The sequence below is a fragment of the Apaloderma vittatum genome, unplaced genomic scaffold (assembly GCF_000703405.1).
Source record: "Apaloderma vittatum isolate BGI_N311 unplaced genomic scaffold, ASM70340v1 scaffold7886, whole genome shotgun sequence".
In the NCBI taxonomy this organism is placed as follows: Eukaryota; Metazoa; Chordata; class Aves; order Trogoniformes; family Trogonidae; genus Apaloderma; species Apaloderma vittatum.
In genome coordinates this window covers 1-18,052 of record NW_009719938.1, presented here as the reverse complement: position 1 = coordinate 18,052, position 18,052 = coordinate 1, and the positions used below count along the sequence as shown (strand labels likewise).

General features: G+C 44.5%; 1 protein-coding gene across 1 annotated transcript; it reads left to right on the top strand.

The window, feature by feature from the left end:
- Positions 1-14,500: 14,500 nt before the first annotated feature.
- GPR149 (G protein-coupled receptor 149) lies at positions 14,501-18,048 on the top strand (the record flags this gene model as incomplete). The annotated part of the gene is made up of 3 exons (XM_009870833.1): positions 14,501-15,986; positions 16,987-17,161; positions 18,014-18,048. Coding segments are annotated over exons 1-3 (1,179 nt in total), but the record flags the coding sequence as incomplete, so codon positions are not given.
- Between the last annotated feature and the right edge of the window lie 4 nt (positions 18,049-18,052).

The window sequence follows — 18,052 nt, the reverse complement described above, 5'->3', positions numbered from 1 at the left end:
ACAAAACACAGGAAAAGCAACAGTAATCCTGCATTTATTGACTCTTTCCTACTTCAGTTTAGTGGGTTTTAATAAGCAGCTGATAAATTGGCCAGCCCTCTGTATACGATGGAGTCTGCAATAGTACGTGATGGATGAGGGCAACGTGAAAAGGGACAAATCAAGTACCTGCTGTAATTGCATTGACACGAGGCCAGATCCCACGGTGTGTTAGACTAGCGAAAACCTTGGGTTTCTACCAGGCTGCTAGAAGGAGCTTTGTCTGCCCTTGTATTGCTGAACAGAGAAGATGAGATAGAAATAGGCGGTACTGAGTGCACGGCTGCCAGTCTCACCTCAGCCGGGTACTCGTGCTGGCATTTCCTAGCCCTCAGAGTACCTGACTTCACATTTTGACTCCAATTCCTCTGAAAAAAACCCCAACAAACCAACAAGCACACATTGGGCAGCGAACAGGTGAGTGCAGTTGTGTTTCTCTCACCTGCCTTCAGATGGTTTTCCTTGAAAGTGTTCCTCCAGTTGTCACACGCGCTGCTGGCAGATTTTTTTCCTCTTCAGGCACTTCATGGATGAAAAAGTATTTACAGTTCCATAAAAAATGAAAAGCTCTAAATTCCAGCTAACACTTTTGTCGTTGTGTTACATTAGTTGGATTTTTTGGAGATGTCCTGTTGACTATGATTAAAGGGGATTTGCCCCTCATTAATTTACCTTTCTTACCAAAAGAACCCCCACAGAGTGAGGCAGACAAGAGGGCTGCAGTATTTCAAAGCTTGCTGCTGGTACAGCCGCCTCGCCGTGCGAAGCGCAGTGCGGCTGCCCGGGGCTGGGAACTGTGTTGGGCTCTGGCCGCTGCTCGGTGGGAAGGTGGATTTCGAGGAGGCTCTGAGGTCTCGGGGCTCACTGCACGGCGTGGCAGGACTCTCCATCTAGGCCTGGGCTTTTAAGGACAGCTCTTGTGATACTGTTTCAAATTCTGCATTAAAGCATTGTAATTGTATAAGACTATAAAAACTTTTGTGAGGTTGACTAATGATGGATTCGTGTCGCTTTGCCAATTTGGCACCGTAGTAACGCTCTAAATCAGAGAAATGTCTGAGTAAGCTTCAGATCTGCACTCGTAAGTCTCTGCAGTCAGCTTGAATTTTTCTGGTTTTATACTCTTAACTCGATCATGCTTCTAGGAAACCCGACTATCTTGAATCTTTCTCTTGTTTATCCACGTTAGAAAATCGTGTTTATTAATATAAATCTTGTCCTTTTTCTTAAAGTTTCTGCAACAAGTATGAGGAGTAGGAAAAACTTTTCTTGTTGTGGAATGCTTAATTTTGGGGATAGTTGTCATCAGTAGGACAGAACTATATTTCATCAGTAGGAGAGAACTGTATTCCTCCTCCCTGAGGAAAAATAGTCTCAACCCTGCAATCTGTACTGAAATTAATCACCTTATTTATTTAAAAGAAAGAATTCAGTAAGGATGGCAACATGGTCCCTGGGTCCAGGGGTGCAGAATAAGGATATAAATCATTTAAGCCAAGTTCTCTTTCCAGAATTGTAGGTAGCGCATGATGTTGGATGGTAGTATTGTAATATTTTGTAAGTTGGTCTCATTGGAGAAGAATGTTACCAGTTAGTGCCCAAAGGTAATTGCAGAGTCTCTTTGTGCAGATGAGTGTGTTTAAATTACGATAAGGCTGTTCAGTGCAGTAAAGTGGAGGTTTTGGTGAATCAGGACATGGAAAATGGGAAGAGAAGAAAAGGTAAACAGAACACGGAGAGGCAGAGAAAGAACAGAAAAGGTGAGAAGACTAAAAAGTAACAGCAAACAAACAAAAAAAAAAACAAAAGAAAAGAAGAGAACTAGATATGTGGGGAAATGAAGGGGAGGGGTGAGACCAAAAGTCGTTCAGAAGTGAGTAATGGAAAATCTATGAGAAAAGCACTGTAAAAAGATGAAAGTAAGAAAGTGGAAGGAAAAAAAGTCTGTTAGTATATAAGGCTGAGAGTAGGGTTTTTTCTTGTTACTGTTATCATCCCTGTCTTCTAAAGGTGCCTCTTACTATGGTATCATGACTTGTGTTTCTTTGTTCTCTATTGTCCTTACATACGGTCTTCTGAGAACACTGAGAGCCAAGTTTGATCAAGGCAGGCAGCTGACTGCAGCTTTTTCACTGCACAGTCGAACTGGGAAAACAGCTGATGTTCAAATCTTTTTTATTCCAGTTCAAAATCTGTTAATATTCCTAACAGAAACAGAAAAAACTGGCATTGTCTGCCAGTCAGTTCACCACAAAATGGGATCCTCAGGCTGGAATATTTATAATATATTGACCAAACCTCAGAACTTAAGGCATTATTAGCTGAAAATCAGTTGTGGGAGACCGCATGGCCCGAGGGCCTTTGTACATGGATATATCCCTTTTAAACTCCACGCACTCGCAGGAGAGTTTTTCCAGGTTGCTGCTGCCTTACATTCAGTATTATGACTTTATCTTGGATGTTTTCTTACTTAAAATAAATTAATTAGAGTAACCTAAATTTAATGCATTCTGAATACATAATTGCATCGCAGTGACTGCGGTTTTGAACAAAGAGGCTTTTTCTCCCCTCTGTTATTACTGTTTCCAAATATTTGGACTGATCTAATTCATGGGCTTGTGGTAAATGATCTCACCACATAGGGTTTATGTAAGACAACACTTGGAAAAAATCTTGGTGTTCGTCAAGCATTGGAGTGTTGCAGTAATGCGTTGCTGGATCTGTGATGTTACGCTACTGTGCTTTGTGTTTCCAGAGAGGTAGAAAAAATACACTCTTTGATCTCCTTCATCTCAAACATTTGAGTTACCAGGTAGGCTGACGCTACAAAGCCAGTGGCTGCTCAGCCGTTAGCACTTGACTGCTTAGAGCTTGCTCAGCAATAATAATGTTCAGTAGTGTTAGGTAAGTGCCTGTTCTTCCTCCCTACGGACTGAAAAAATCTGTGACCAAAATTACACTTCCTTCTAGGCAGGTGCTCAAAATGATGGACCGGTGGATTGGTGTTTAATCAGTTGTTCTTTTCGTGGTGGTTAAAAACACTTTCTGAAATGACTAGTGAGCGTGCTGCATAGAGAACACGGAGCCTCACTGCTCCTCTTGGCAGGAGATTTTGTCTTCGTAATGTCAGGTACAAGTGTCACAAACATGCCGTGGTTTGCGTTCCGCTCCCAGCAGGACGGCTGGTCGATGCCCTCCTGGCGTTTGCAGGGCACAAGCCTCGGGCCTGGCTCTGCCAACCAGCTGACGCTGACGTGAGAGCATGGCGGGCACTGAGCTTTCCCACAGGAGTTCTTGCACTCCCTCCTGGAGATACCGGGCAGGGAACTTCCTGCATTTGGCATCAGGTACAAATGGAGGCAACAGGATCTTTAGGTGCCTACAGAATACATACATTGCAGAAACATACTGAGCTCGAGGCATCTGCCGTAAATCGAGATGTTAATCTGAGAGTTTGTGACATGAATCGGAGGACTTGGATGAGCAAGGGATGAAAAACACTTTAGAAAGAAATGGGCAATTCCCTAGCAGTTAGATTTGACATCTGAAAACTCTTGATGGTTATTTAACTCCAGGGAAGAAGTGAGAGACTCTTAACAGCTTTGGTCGCTGAATGTATTAAAAAGCGTTTTTCTGCAATTTCAGGTAACGTAAGCGTTTGTGGCGTGATTGAATGAAAATCAGTCTTGTGAGTCTCCACGGTTCAAGGGTCTTTTAGGTCGAAAGTGGTGCTGATTAGTCCTGATGATACAGACGGTCTCCCTGTGATCTCCTGCTGTGGGTTCATTTATTTATTGCCCATCTAAAATTCAGTAGGAAGTGAAAAATGTGTTTTAATACCTGGTAGATAGCTTCATGTTGCTGTTCTGAAAAGCACCGTGGGTACTAATAGTGGCTTCAGGAGAAGCAAAGACACAAATAAACACTAAAGATAACTCCCTCTCCTCCTGCTCCGAGGTGCTCACCCTCCGCCAGTCCCCTGTCCTTAGAGGCTGCTGTGAGATGCCAGGAGTGGACCCAGCTCATTGAATGCTTCTGAGATGAAAAGTGGTATTTGCCAGAAAATGTTCCGCTGCACACCTTGAAGTGCTTTGCTTTCCTAATTATTTCCTGGTTTCTTTCATATTAATAGAAAGGGGGTTACTGCTTTTTCTCCTCAGAACAGTTGCGCAGAAATGGAATTTGGCGGAGTTACCAGAACATAGTCCATGCTTTCTGTTACATGTTTTTTACAAGAGAGTATAAATGAAATGAGGCATTTTGTGGACTTTACTGAGCAAACGCCCCCTATGTTTCACTGAGACATACACCATTCGTGTTCCTGTGTAAATCTGAAACACACACAGGAATACAGAGCCTAGCAGGGAGAAGTACTTTTAGCTTGTGACTGCAGTCATGAAGGTGTTCCATTTTTCCACTAAAATTATCCACTGATAGTTTAAAAACTGCTGAGAACACAAGACTGAGTGCAGAGGGAATCACGACCGTTTATTCCTGTGCTATTATTAAATAAGTGAACCAGAACTCTTCTCACTTTACACCTGATGAAGGTGCCGGGCGCGGTGACTAAGTGTGCTCATTATTTACCCAGCCCTGAGAGAATGACTCACTTCTACTGGGGGGTGACTTCTCCAAGCTGATTCCAAATGTCTGTTTGCTAGAAAAATATGCGGGTTATGTCCATTTTTAGTGTGTGTTTCCCGGCTCTGCTGAGCGTTGTGCTGCAGGAGAAGTACTGGCGATGGCTTGAAGCTCCAGATAGGGCTGGTGGTGTGGTTGCTGCACCCATAGCCAAGGCAGCTCTGAAAGCTCAGCCCTCCCTGTGGTTACGTAGTTAAGTTTTTCATCAGTCCCAGAGGGTGAGATAAACAGATGAGTTGGAAAGGTTCAGTGTTTGAAAATAATCTAGCGTTCTTCTCCAGCAGTTTTATCTTTTCTCTGGAATGTTAATCTCTGAGAGGAGTGATGCATGGTTTCCATCCAGCCTGATAAAGTACGATTCTTACGGCAAGGCTTTCCTTAGTACCTTGCTGACACTCTGTGTCCGGTTTGTGTTGGCACTAAGCCTGGATCCTGCAGTGTCTTTATCACAATTTGAGTCTCAAAAACTGCAGATCAGAGAGGTTGAAATTTGAAAGGCTGGTTTTTAAGTGTGATTTTATCCTGTTTGGGAGGTTTTCCTTCACAATCTCAAGAAAATATTCATGAATTCTTTCTCTTGACTAGAGTCGTTAGCTCAGTGGTGTAGCTGTGCACATCTCTTCTGCTGGATCTTTTATTATTCCACACGTTCTTAATCAGGTAAATTTTTTTACCTCTGAACATTAGCATTACCATTACTGGGAAAGATCAAACCACAATATCAAAGAAGAAAGCTTCATTATGAGAGTGCTGAAGATTCTAGGAAATACTTATGCCTGAGTTGTCATGCTTTTCTTGGAATTATGACATCTGTAAGTTGATAGTAAACATGGAGTTTTAAGAGCCTGCTGGGCTTTCTTGGCTCCTGTTTCACCAAAGCTGATAAACAAAAACCTCCTTGCTTCAGCGTATGAAGAAAATGAGCCAAAAAGGGAATTAAAACAAAGAAGGTGGAATTTCCAAACCTAAGATTTAATATCTTTTCATTTATTAGCTCTCTAACTTGTAGAAACAAAAGTATTTTGCTTTGAGCAAGACAAAAGAGCAACTCCTCACTAATGCCATCTTCTGGAGGACACCATGTATTCTAGATGTTGTGTTTAACTACACAAGTGATTGCAAAATTCAAGTAAGGAGGTGATTTCTTACCTGAAACTGGCACTGAAAGTCCTCATGAGGAACCTTCCAAGATCTGTGGGCAGATACTCTGCTGCCTGCAGTAGAACTGGGAGTTTTCAGGATTTCTTACATATGAGCTGTAACACGTCCTTAGGGCTAATTGTAACTGGGACTGAGCTTGCTACAGTACTGAAACATTTTTAAGAAAACTTCTTTAATTGCTTCCAGTTTATGATTAGAAAAACAGTTTGCAGAATCAGCCTGCAACTGGGAACATGCATTTGGAAATACAGTGTCCTCCTGTGAAGTTTGTTAATTTTCTTAGTGAAGTAGGTTGAGTAGACGAGCATTGTTCTCTTTGCTGCCGGAGTGGTGAGGCATCAAACACTGCCCAGGGCAGTGGACATAACCCCAGAAAGGTTTAAAAAATCTGTATATGTGGCACTTCGGGGCATGGTGGTGTTGGGTTGATGGTTGGACTTGATGGTCTAAGAGGTCTTTTCCAACCTTCATGATTCTGATTCACACATTTATATCGTTTCAGCTGGCGCAGGATTACTGCGCTGACATAAACACATTGCTTGTGTCCTTACAAATGTGGAGCCACAAAGAGGATTAAGAAAGTGGAACCATCTCCCTGATGAGGAAAGGCTGAAGGAGCTGGGTCTCTTCAGCTTGGAGAGGAGGAGGCTGAGGGGTGACCTCATGAATGGTTATAAATATGTCAAGGGGGAGTGTCAGGAGGACGGAGCCAGGCTCTTTTTGGTGATGTGCAGTGACAGGACAAGGGGCAATGGATACAAGCTGGAACATAGGAGGTTCCACAAACGTATTAGAAAAATCATTTTCCTTCTGAGGGTGACAGAGCCCTGGCCCAGGCTGCCCAGGGAGGGTGTGGAGTCTCCTGCTTCCAAAACCCACCTGGATGTGTTCTTGTGCGATCTACTGTAGGTGATCCTGCTCTGGCAGGGGGCTGGGCTAGATGATCTTTTGAGGTGCCTTCCAACCCCTGACATTCTGTGATTCTGTGAAATGAAGAGGATTTCCAGAAATACAGATATATTTGTGCCACAGAGATATGAATGCGAATTTTTGCAGATTTGAAAGCTGCTCTGAGCCGTTAGGCAGTTCTCCGTGCCTGTGTCATTGCAAGTGCTGTGAGCAGCACGACCGATGAGACCGACTGGTGGTGGCTACTGGCAGTGTCTTTTGCAAAAGAGGGAGGATCTCTTGTCATTTTTAGTCGTCTTTGCTGTAATGAATTTTTACTAGGGTTCTTGAGTGGAATTTAGCTTACTCTAACGTAGCCCACGCTTCCTGCAGGTATTGTAGGATTTAAAATGACCCCCTTATTGCATCCATTTTTGGGATGCTTTGTATGTGATATAAATCACCTTGATGAGGACACTGATGGCCTTAATTTCCTGCTGCACTGGGATTATGAGCTTCCAGGGAAGCAAGGATACTGGCTGCTTGTCATGTATTCCGTACTTCCATTTCCATTGGGACGTAGTCGCACTTGCCACCTACAAGTGAGCTCTGAGGAGAGCTCCCCTCTGCGCAGCTTGCGCTGGCTCCAGTGGGGCAGGGAAGGAGCGTTGAGCCCGTCTCCGCTTGTCCCTTACAGCTCCTGCCAGGCTGATTAAACAATTCCCTGAGCTCAGCTCTGCTGCTGACTCACTCTGCTGGCACTGCTGCGTGTCACTGGAACCTGCACAGATCGTCTGGGAACCCAGCACTGACAGCTCTCTTGTTTGGAAAGTTGCGTCTCGTTTGCATAATGTATTTTGTTGCTTTGCTAGTGATCGCTTTATTTAAATTACTCAGGATTACTTCTTTTACAATGAAAAACTAGTTTCTTCATCAAAAAAGCATGGAAGGTGCGCTGTGACTGCTTCTAGCAAAATCACCACCTCAGCCAGAATATTTTTTTAAAAGGCTGAGCTGACATCGCTTGGACTTCAGCTCAGCGGGGTACAGCACAGCACGGCAGAGAGTTTCGCCGTGTGCTTGTAGGTGCTTGCAAATGAGAAATCCAGCAGGCAGCCACCTGTGAGTATCCATCCCTTCCTCAGGCAACACGTGGGCGTTAGGCTTGGCTGAGGAAAGCGGAGGCACTGACCATGCCGGGGTTTTCTGTCGAGGCACGGGATCCCAGGAGCCCCGCAGCTCCCCCAGGGGCAGCACCCCTGGGCGTGTCCCATTGGGAGGTGTCTGTCCCCAAGGCTGGAAATCCACAGCCTTCAGGGCAACCTCTGACTGACCACCCTCACTGCAAAAAAGCTTTTTCTTCTTGAAGCAAGTTTTTAGCTGTTGTGTTCTGTGCCTTCTCAGATCATCACTTTTCATAGGAGCACTTCTCTCTCGCCAAGCATTATGGGAGCTTTACACCAAGCGGCTCGTCATGTTGGAAGGATGTAGCATGTCTGATTAAATAATAAGAATAAAATAATTCCTATGGGGGTTGTTGCTGAAATAGCACTTAAGTTGTTTTAGGTTTTGTTGATGCAAGTGAAAATACATGTACAGGAGCCTCACAGGGCTGGGGCGGTCAGTGGGTTAGCAGCACCTTGCCCCTGAGAAGGCTTGAGCCCCAGGGCTTGCTCTGTCTTGTAAGAACATTCTTAATCTCCGTTCCATAATGCACAATATAAGGAGACACACTGCATATGCAGGGAGGAATGTATCATTTTTTCTTAAGCAGTGCATTTTCTTTATCTCAAGTAGTAAAGGTTTGCTCTCAGTGCCCATCTTAGTTCACTTTGTATGGAATAGACAGGATTCCCTTTTATTTCAGAAAAAAAAATGGTTTTCTTTGTTTTTGCCTGCAGTAGGCTGTGTCCTGTGCTTTGTCCATGTTCTTTGGGTGTCATTTATGATAGCATTTGTATTTGAGGTTTCAGAGTAAAGCAACACTTAAAACACTGTCTCCCTTGCAAAAATATTTGGTGAATAATAGTATCTTTTCAAGAAACTGGCCAGTGCTAGGAAGAGAATAGTTTTGTTGGTGTAGGTGGAAGCAGTGAGAGCCAGCGAGTACGAGTTCTTGGTCATCTGGAGGCAGAATTAGATTCCAGAGCTTTCAATCTTTGCTCATTAAAATGTGATTTCATCCTAACTCCTGGGGCTGAGTTTCCTGGTCTGCTCGTTCAGCCGTCCTTGAAGGTGAGTGGGAGAGAAGATGATGAGGAAGTAACGATGAAAAGAGAAATGAAGGGCTCAGACAACGCACTGCAGAGCTCTTGAGACTGTACGGCAGGCTGCGAGATGTGCAAACAGTATTACAAATGGCTCTTGAGGTCATTAATTCTGTTAACTGCTGGAGAAAGTTCTACATATACAGGTGATTTTCCTGCTGCTTCCAGATGGGGTCATAGCTGGGTCACTCAAAGGCATATGCCTTCTTTTTTTTTTTTTTCTTTCCCTCCCTTCAGAAAGGGATAATTGTTTCTTCCCAGCTGTTTGGATTCTCTGGTTAACTCTGTCCGTGCGTTTTCCACAGCGGTGTGCTGTTACTGCTGCCCAGCTCCTGCTGGATTGCACAGCATTTGCTTTTTTTCCAGTATGCTACAGAGATTTTGCAGCATCTCAAACAGGAGCGATTACTGAGCACAGTGTTAAGGTTTACTGGATTTGTTGAGTGACGAGGTGCGATCGTGCTGATACAGCTGCATTACGCGTGTTCTGCTGCTCGTAGAGCTGCGCAGCAAAATTAAATGTGTTCGCATCATGCTGTTCCATGAGTTGTGTTCACAGCCTGCTGTGCTCTCGTTTAGAAAGCCAACAGTTGCTGTGAGGAGCTGAACTGAAGAATTGCTTCCCTGCTAGCTGTCTGTCTCCTCCTTATCAATTCAGTGAGCCAGTGGCTGCTCAGTAGAAGTGACATTACCAAGTGTCTTGGCTCAATATGGCAGTTACACCACACCCAGCAAGACGTCTTACTTTCCGTGCTGTCTAGAATTGAGCTGCTCTCCCCTTTGATGGCTGCCATCTCTCCACCTTGCCATCTACTTGAGAAGTCACCCTTCCTGGCTAGAACTGTCCTCTTCTCCTCCCTGTCTACACTGCACACTTAATACCCCTTCCCTTTCGGCACTGCTGTCCTGCAATTACTATTTTCCAGTAAATGCTTGTTTCTCTTCTAGTTGGTCCCACTTTGGTCATTCATTGAGTACCAGCACATCATCACCTCTGGCAGTGTGCATGTGGTGTGACCTGGGTGGGTTTGAGCTCATCTCTGAGCCATCTCATTTATTGCCAGCCTCACACAGGTGCCGGCATCATTTTCGTTGCCGATGAGCAAGCTGTTTGTAGGCTTCTGAGAGTCCTGGGCAAAAACACACGCCAGGATCACAGCTCATCCAGTGGACACTGAGGGGCTTGCTCACTCACAGCTCCATTTGTCTGTTACTGATTCGGTAGTTCTGCAAAAACATTCAGTTCATTGCAGGCTCGGTTTGCTCTCTGTATTTACAGCACGGAAGCAGAAGCTGATGGGCGCTGCTTAACACTGACCTGTCTGCTCGGAGAGGTGCTGCCTCATGGAGGGACAGGCTGTGACGTGCTACGGTGAGTAACAACAAGCCGTTGGTTTCAAAAGGAGCATCTGCACAGCAGGGTCCTGTTTCGCTTGAGTTAAAGCTGATGCAGTCTAGCCCATAATGAGAAAATAGGCTAAATCATATTTTTAGGATTAATATAATTACTCCTGATTTACGTTGCTCTAATTGCTCCAAATCAGTAAGCACCTTTTTCCTACAGCACAGCAATGCAGCTGCAGCGGAAATGGATTAAGTATGAGAGTATCTGCCTTTTATTAGAAGCCACCATTGATTTAATTCACCTGAGGCAAATAGTGAGATGAAATAATTAGGTGCAGTTCAACCATCTTGTATCTGAAAGTGATGTCTGAGTCCGATAGACCAAAAATGATCATTTAGTTTGATGTGGTTTTGAAAGTCTGTTAAAAAAATTCTAGGAAAAAACCCAAACATTTTCCTTCACATGCTGTTGAGAAGTAAGTTACAGACATTAGTGCAGTTGTGCATATATATATTCATTTATGTCTGGCACAGAGGTTATATCACCTTCTGAAATGAAATAGTTGTACAGCTGCTGTACAACTTTGTCTTTTGCGACAAAAGGCGGCGAAACCATAAGGTGAGCTTAGCTTAGTGCAGGGATAAATTTTTAATACCCTATTTGTTGGTTGTATTTTATGAATGGTGAATATTTGATTCTCTTTACAAGGATTTCTGAATCGGTACATGCAGTGCATTTCTCAGAAATCCTTCCGTAGACTGTCGAGTAGTGCCAACTCTTCCTTTAAAGAGACATCGTTGTGCAGTGCTCTTTGAAGGGAGGCCAGAGAGGAGATTTCCATGCCTAATGTATTTTCTCTTTGGGATCATTCCTTAGCAAAGAGAATTCACACCAGGATAAGGAATATGTACCTTTATTGTGAAAGACAGTGTTTGCGTTAGGAGCCTCGTGTAACTGAAGAGGCTAAACGCAGAGGAGAAAGGACATAGGTAGGAAGGACCTGAATTACAAATTCATGCCTGCCTTGACACGGCGCACACCAAGGACACAGCAGCAGACAAAGGTGTCTGTTTCTTTTGCTTAGTTTCTGCAGGACGTTAGCCGTGGCTTTTTGGCAGTGCTGTATTACTCTGTTCTAGCACCGCTTCTGTAGAAAATCTGGGAGGAGGGGTGTTGTGATGACACTGACTACCTCTCTGCTCGCTTACCTGCACTTGTCACCCCCAAACCTAGCTGAGTCTGTTCAGGAATTTCAGGGAGATTTGGGAGTGAATTTACAATTGCAAAGATAGTGTTTCTGGAAGTTTCAAAAGACTGCAACGTAAACTTATCCTTTAGAAGAGATCAGAGAATTTAATTCAGATTCATTTGCCCCAGCCCCAAGAGAAAATTCAGACCTAGAGGATGTGCAAATTGAGTACCTGGAGGCCTAGTTGTGTGGAAAATCGTGCTTCTCTTTGTAGAGTTGCTTGTTTCTTACTACAACTCTTTAGTTTTAAGATGAAGCTGATCTTTCTGTACATGTTTTACCAGAATTTATCAGTCATGTTAAAGAAAGATGAAGGAAAGCTGCTTGAATTTGTTCCTCCTAAGATCTTTGGCTTATTATAACTGTGAAGGGACCAGATGAAAGAACATTTCACTGTATTATGAGTTATGGTAAAAGCTGCCACAGAGAATGGCAAGCTACAGTTCTTATAATAAAATACATTCTGTGGGAAGATGAACTGAAGTGAGTAATAAATCATCTGCCTTGCACGGGCATGGTGATTAATAAAAGTGACTTTCTTCTTAAAAAGCACTAATGAGCGTTTCATTCCAAATACAAGCAGAAGGCGCAGGGTGGACTGCTCTTACCAAAGTGTTCAAAAGGAGAGACACAGAGGCTGTGTGTGCGCGGCCGGGAAAGCAGGGGCAGTATAAAGCACGTGGCGAGGATTGTACTGAGGGAACTCTCAGAAAACCTGTGGCTGATATTGCCATCAAGACTCTTGGACATGCACTGTAGGTATAATGACTCAGGTCACGGGAGAAAAATTTTCCAAAGTAGGAAAAATAAATTTCCCAAGCATCGTTAAAATTGTTTGTAACCGTTCAGCAGTAATATGGCAAGAGCAAACGAAGATGACACAGGCAATGGGAACAGGGAATTGAAGAATGAAAAGAACTGATCACGTATCAGGAAGCGCTAAGACATGCCAAAGTAAATGAAGCTGGTTTCCCACAGTTTAGCTTCCACCTCACATGCCCCCAGTTTAGTTAACTGAAATTTCAGCTAAAGCTTTCTTTATGGTTGGAGTACTTACAGAGCCTCTGCTTTGTGTTCACTAGTTTGAGGTGAAGAGGCAACTCTGCTGCAACCTGCTGTGATCTGTCTCCTCTGATCACCTGCTCATTTTCATGAAACTTCTGGGACCTTAATAGCTTTGACACCATCAAAGGAGAGATAAAAGAGAAAAAAGAGATAGAAGTCATCATCTTATCAAAAGGAATTGAGGGACGGGCTGTGGAAGAGAGAGATGTGCACGTGGGAATAGCCACACTCAGGCAGCGTCGTCGTGTGTTTCCTCAGGAAGCCAGACCGAGAAATAAAGGTCCAAACAAGGATGAATGATGCTTCTTTCTCTTCTTATCTCTTGACTGTACTTCTGGCCAGACTCGCACTGTTAATCTTAAGATTTAGAACATTGTCCTTAATTTAAAGTTGACTTGCGGGGGCAGATGTGACTGTCGTTTGTAAACAGAAGGAAACGAGCCCTGGCCTTTAGCTCGCACAGCACTGATTAACAATCAATAGTCCAGCAGGACCGATAAATCACAAAAGCCAAGTCAAATCCTGTACAGTTGAAGGCCAGATGAATGGTCCAGATCCGGGACTGTGCCTTGTGTGGAAGACAGGGTGGATGGTCCTCCACTGCGCAGGTTTCTGATGGGAAGAGTTGTCAGTTGATTCTGATAATGCTGAATCCTTAATAAAGAGGCAGCTGTGGTGTGAAAGGGAGAATGGAGAGGCAGAAGCTCCCAGTTGGGCTCCGTAGGAGGAGCATGACTGTACAGTGGGTCCTGCACTGAGGAGAGATCCGTGGCTGAATGGGGCACGTGGGGTGGACTGGTGCCATGCGGGGCAGGTTGGAAGTCGGAAAGGAAGGACGGGTTATTCGGATCAATCACCACTGCTTTAGCTCTGGTCCTTGTATTGTGGGCTCTTGTCACACAATACAGCTGCAGCCCTGCCTGTTTGGGGCTCCAGCACCTCTGAGAATCACTGTCCCCAAGCCTGCCCTGCCCTGGCAGCAGGGAGAACACCCGAGCAATCCCGCCCGTGGCCTGACACAGCTCGGGCATTTCAAAGTGGGTAGAACTGAGCAAGGATCAGGTTGTTAATAGTGCAGATTTCTACCTGAGAGGATTTGTAACATTACCCAGCCTAGCAGGTAAGTGCAGGAGCCTTACAGTATTACTCTTAATCAGAAAACGGTTGTGCTGCCTCCTCATCACGTATTTGTACTCAAAGTGGTGCCAAAAAGGAGAGAGAGGCAGAGTCCTCCAAGAAGATTGCAGTGAGCCTATCTGTCCACTTCACATACGAGTGCTGGAAATTCCGTCAGCCTTTAAGTTCACCGGTGTTGCAGTTTCTCAAGAGAAAACATTAGTAATGTGCCAGAGTGCACTTGGCTGTCATTCTGTCCGTGTATTGCGCTAGAGCAGGCAGCGTTCAATGCGGCTGAGATTTGAATCATGTGGGGAATGAAAGTTTTATGAACACCAGGCTGAGTTGAACCGCATAGGCAGCAGGACCTGGCTAACAGGCCTGGCAGTCCCCTGTCAGTCATGAACAGTTGTCACTGAGTAACGGTGCGGTTGGCACTCGTGCGCAGCATGCATGTACACACCCTTGCCTGGGGAGAAGGAATGCAAGAAGGCAGAACAGACACAGCCTGTCTGCTTCGTCCTCATGCGGCTTTTCCCCTTGCCAGGCTTGGAGTGCAGAAGTGCGAAAGAATAAAAGCAGCGCGCTGGCTCGTGAAGCACAGCCCCGGAGCAGCCACGGGCTTTACGGGAATGGCATTTACGGCTGACATCAGATCTGAGTATTTGCATTGGATTTCGGTGTCAGCATCGGAGGTGTGGCTTAGCAGGGACACTGTTTCAGTCTCCTAATCCGGAGGCAGCTCAGTCTGAGAAGATACTCACTCCTCTCGTCTCTGCTATCCTGCTTGCATCTGACTCCTCCCTCCTGCAGCTCCGAACAGCGCAGGGTGAATCCAACAGCCTCTCTTTTCTGCTATGTTTTTCCCTGAGCTACTAGAGCTTGAACATACCTGATAATCTGCCTTCGTTTCAGCTGAACTCGTGAGTAAGGCACGTTGCCTGCTGTCAGAAGTGAATGGCATGTTATTACCTGAAGAGGCTAAATTAACCGTCTTCCAGTGCTGAAAGGATTATGAAGAACTGCTTTTTTTTGCAGCGCCTTCAATACTTCTTTGCTGCCTGATTTTTCGAGAGCGTGAGTTATTCTGGTTATCGGTGGATCTTTCACCTGAATATTTCTTCAGCAGATGGCAGGAAAGAGAGCCCAGGAAAACAAAGAAACTTGTGGAGCTAACAGTCCTGGTTTCAGCTAGTGAAAACTTGCAGAGTCAGTGAGAAGGCAAAGAAAAAATTAGCCAAGGACGATGTCGGTAACGCCTAGTAATTTGTCACTGAATGGAACAAGCTTCTTTGCTGAAAATCATAGCATTATGGATAAGCCTAGCGAGCAGAGAACTTTGAATGTCTTTCTATTCTGCTTGACTTTTATCATTGCATTCACAGCACTTCTGGGCAGCGTTTATTCACTAGTTGCCCTGCTGAAAATGCAAAACAAAACCACGCTTGCCATGATCGTGACCTCTTTGTCGATAGATGACTTGATCAGCATTGTGCCGGTGATTATTTTCATGCTCACTCAGTGGTCAAGCGATGTTCTGCCCCAGCCTCTGTGCACATCCTCAGCGCTTATATATTTATTCCAGGGCATTTCTAGCAACCTGAAAGGGTCTCTTATAGTCTCTTACAACTTCTACACCATCAGCAAAACGGAGGCAATGAGCTGCAGCACTTCCAAGCGACCAGTGAGCGTGGTACAGGCTGTTCTTACCATTTGGATTGTCAGTTTGCTTATCTGCATTTTGCCTCTCTGTGGCTGGGGCAAGTACATCCCCACCTCCTGGGGTTGCTTCACCGATTGTGCCAGTTCCTACATCTTGTTTTTATTTATTGTCTACTCACTGTGCTTTTGCCTCCTCACCGTGCTGTCTGTTCCTCTAACTTACCAGCTGTTGTGCTCGGATGAGCAACAGCTGTTACATGTTGATTACCAGGAAATCTCACGAGGCTACATCACCCCTGGGACACCAGCAGGCTGCAGTACCGCTACCCCATCTCTGACACCGGTGGACCCTGTGGATAAATCCTTGAGGCATTTCCAAAGTGCATGTCCAAGCTCGGAGGCAGTTTTTAGGAAAGGTGTGGCTGAGAGCAGTACACTCGAGCCCCATTGCATAAACAGCGTAGAGAGCAGGAGCTTCATGGTGGGCTTTGCCCAGAAACGGTTCTCACTGATTCTTGCACTGACCAAAGTCATTCTCTGGCTCCCAATGATGGTAAATTGTCAGATTGCTTTGCTTTCTAATGTTGATTTACATTTAAATAGGATGTGAGTTGGAGTGCCATGTATTGAAACAGATGAACAGTAGCCATCGCAGTTGTTCCTTCTAGTATAGCTTGTGCCAGCAGAAGTCCTTTTAAGCAGGTCTGTGTTACTACACAGATTTAACAGACTGTCAGCAGGTTTGACAGAGCCTGATTCATCACTATGTTACTCCACTATCACGTCATCTGTACCACCTGAATACAGGGATGAATAAGGTCCACTCTTTTGTGTTGCCAGCTGTCTGACAAGCGTTTGTTCAGGGTCCGTGAATTGTACGAGACTAGCTGTTCTGCCCTCCTCACAGCTGTGAGTCACATCCTTTGCCAGACTGGTTGAAAAATAGGAGTTTATTAGAAAAATGAGGTTTGCTTGTGACTTCGCAATCTCTGTAGCACTGGGGGGAACTGGAAGATGGGGTGGTAGGGAGTGCTGTGTGAGTGTGTGCACTAGTGTATCTGGGAACAGGTACATTTGTGTCTGTTGAGAACATGGAGTGTGGGTCCGGGGCAGCGTTGTGCCTGTCCCTGGGACATGTGTAGGCTCAGCTCCTGAGCTTCTCCCAAGGGCAAGAGAGCGTTACACTGCATCTGCAGCCCAGCCTGGGCTGGTGCCAAGTTCTCTGTCCTGTTCCCTGTCGGGAGTTGGGGTTCCTCAGTACCACGCAGGAGAGACTGAGCTAGAGTTGCTTGAGTTGTGAGTTGCTCGTTTGAATAGCTCTCTCTCTCTTTAGCATAAGCAAGGGTTTTTCTGAGAAATGCAGAATGAGGAGGAAAGCCTTTCTCTGTGTGTTTTCCTCACTCTGTTAGAAACAAAATTGTTAGGCTCAGCAAGCATTAATGACAACCTGTGTCTTTTATTTGTGTCTTGTTCATGGTGAGATGTTATCTTTATTCCTGGAATTATCTCATGTGTCTGAAGTGATGTAAATTTCAAAATGCTCTGCCTTTCAGATACAAATGGTTGTCCAGCACATCACTGGTTTTCAAAGCCTTTCATTTGAGACATTGACTTTGCTGGCTGCCACAGTCACCCCAGTATTTGTTCTGTCAAAACATTGGATCCACCTGCCCTGTGGCTGCATCATTAATTGCAGGAGGAACTCATATGCAGTATCTTCAGAAAAAAGTAAGTATGGAAGGATGACACGCAGCTGGAATGTATCTGGAACGTAGTAGAGAATACAGGAAGTTAGTGTCAGTAACAGTACTTTATACCACTTGAAATCATTTATCTGAATTATACAGACATTATTCAGAACAATAAACAAGACTCACAACATTCGTGCAAGACAGCTGGAATGGAAATAGTGGATGTTGAGTCACAGAAGCCTGGCTCATCTTTTAGCAGAGTCCAATGGACCCTGAATCCTGATTTTGTTCTTCTCTGCTACCCTGGGAAAGATATATCTACCAAAATCTGACTTCTACTAATCAAACATGTGGAACATACTAAATGTGATTAATGTCATAAGGGGACCATGCTAATTGGAAATAAATTTTAAGGAGAGGAGCTGTTGTTTGTACACCTGCACTGTAGCTACTAACCAGAAGTCACAGCGACACCAATAAGCAAAGAGTGAAGGATGGGATTTATGGGAGGGACCTGTCTCAGTGTGTTCATGCCACTTGGTGAGAGCTGAGGAATTTAAATATTTTCTTCTTGTGTTTATTCTGTAAAACATTGTGTCTTGTTTTTGAAAGTGGCAGATTTCTGGGAATCCATTAACTTTGGACTGTATAATTTATGAATTCGTTAAGAAGGCAGTATAATAACATACTCTCTGAGAAGTCTTTCTTCTCAACAATTCATTCTTTTTCTGGATGGAAAATTGTCTATTTCTAGCGGTAGTTAAATGACATATTTCATGTTTCAGAATGTCACTTTCCTTGTGTATATAATCTCATTTTTATTCTTGGTTTTGACTCTTTTTATTGTGACTTTTTTTTCTAACAGAGCATTTCTTCCCTTTTTGCTTAGCCAAACGTAGGGGGTTTGAATTCAACCTGTCATTCCAGC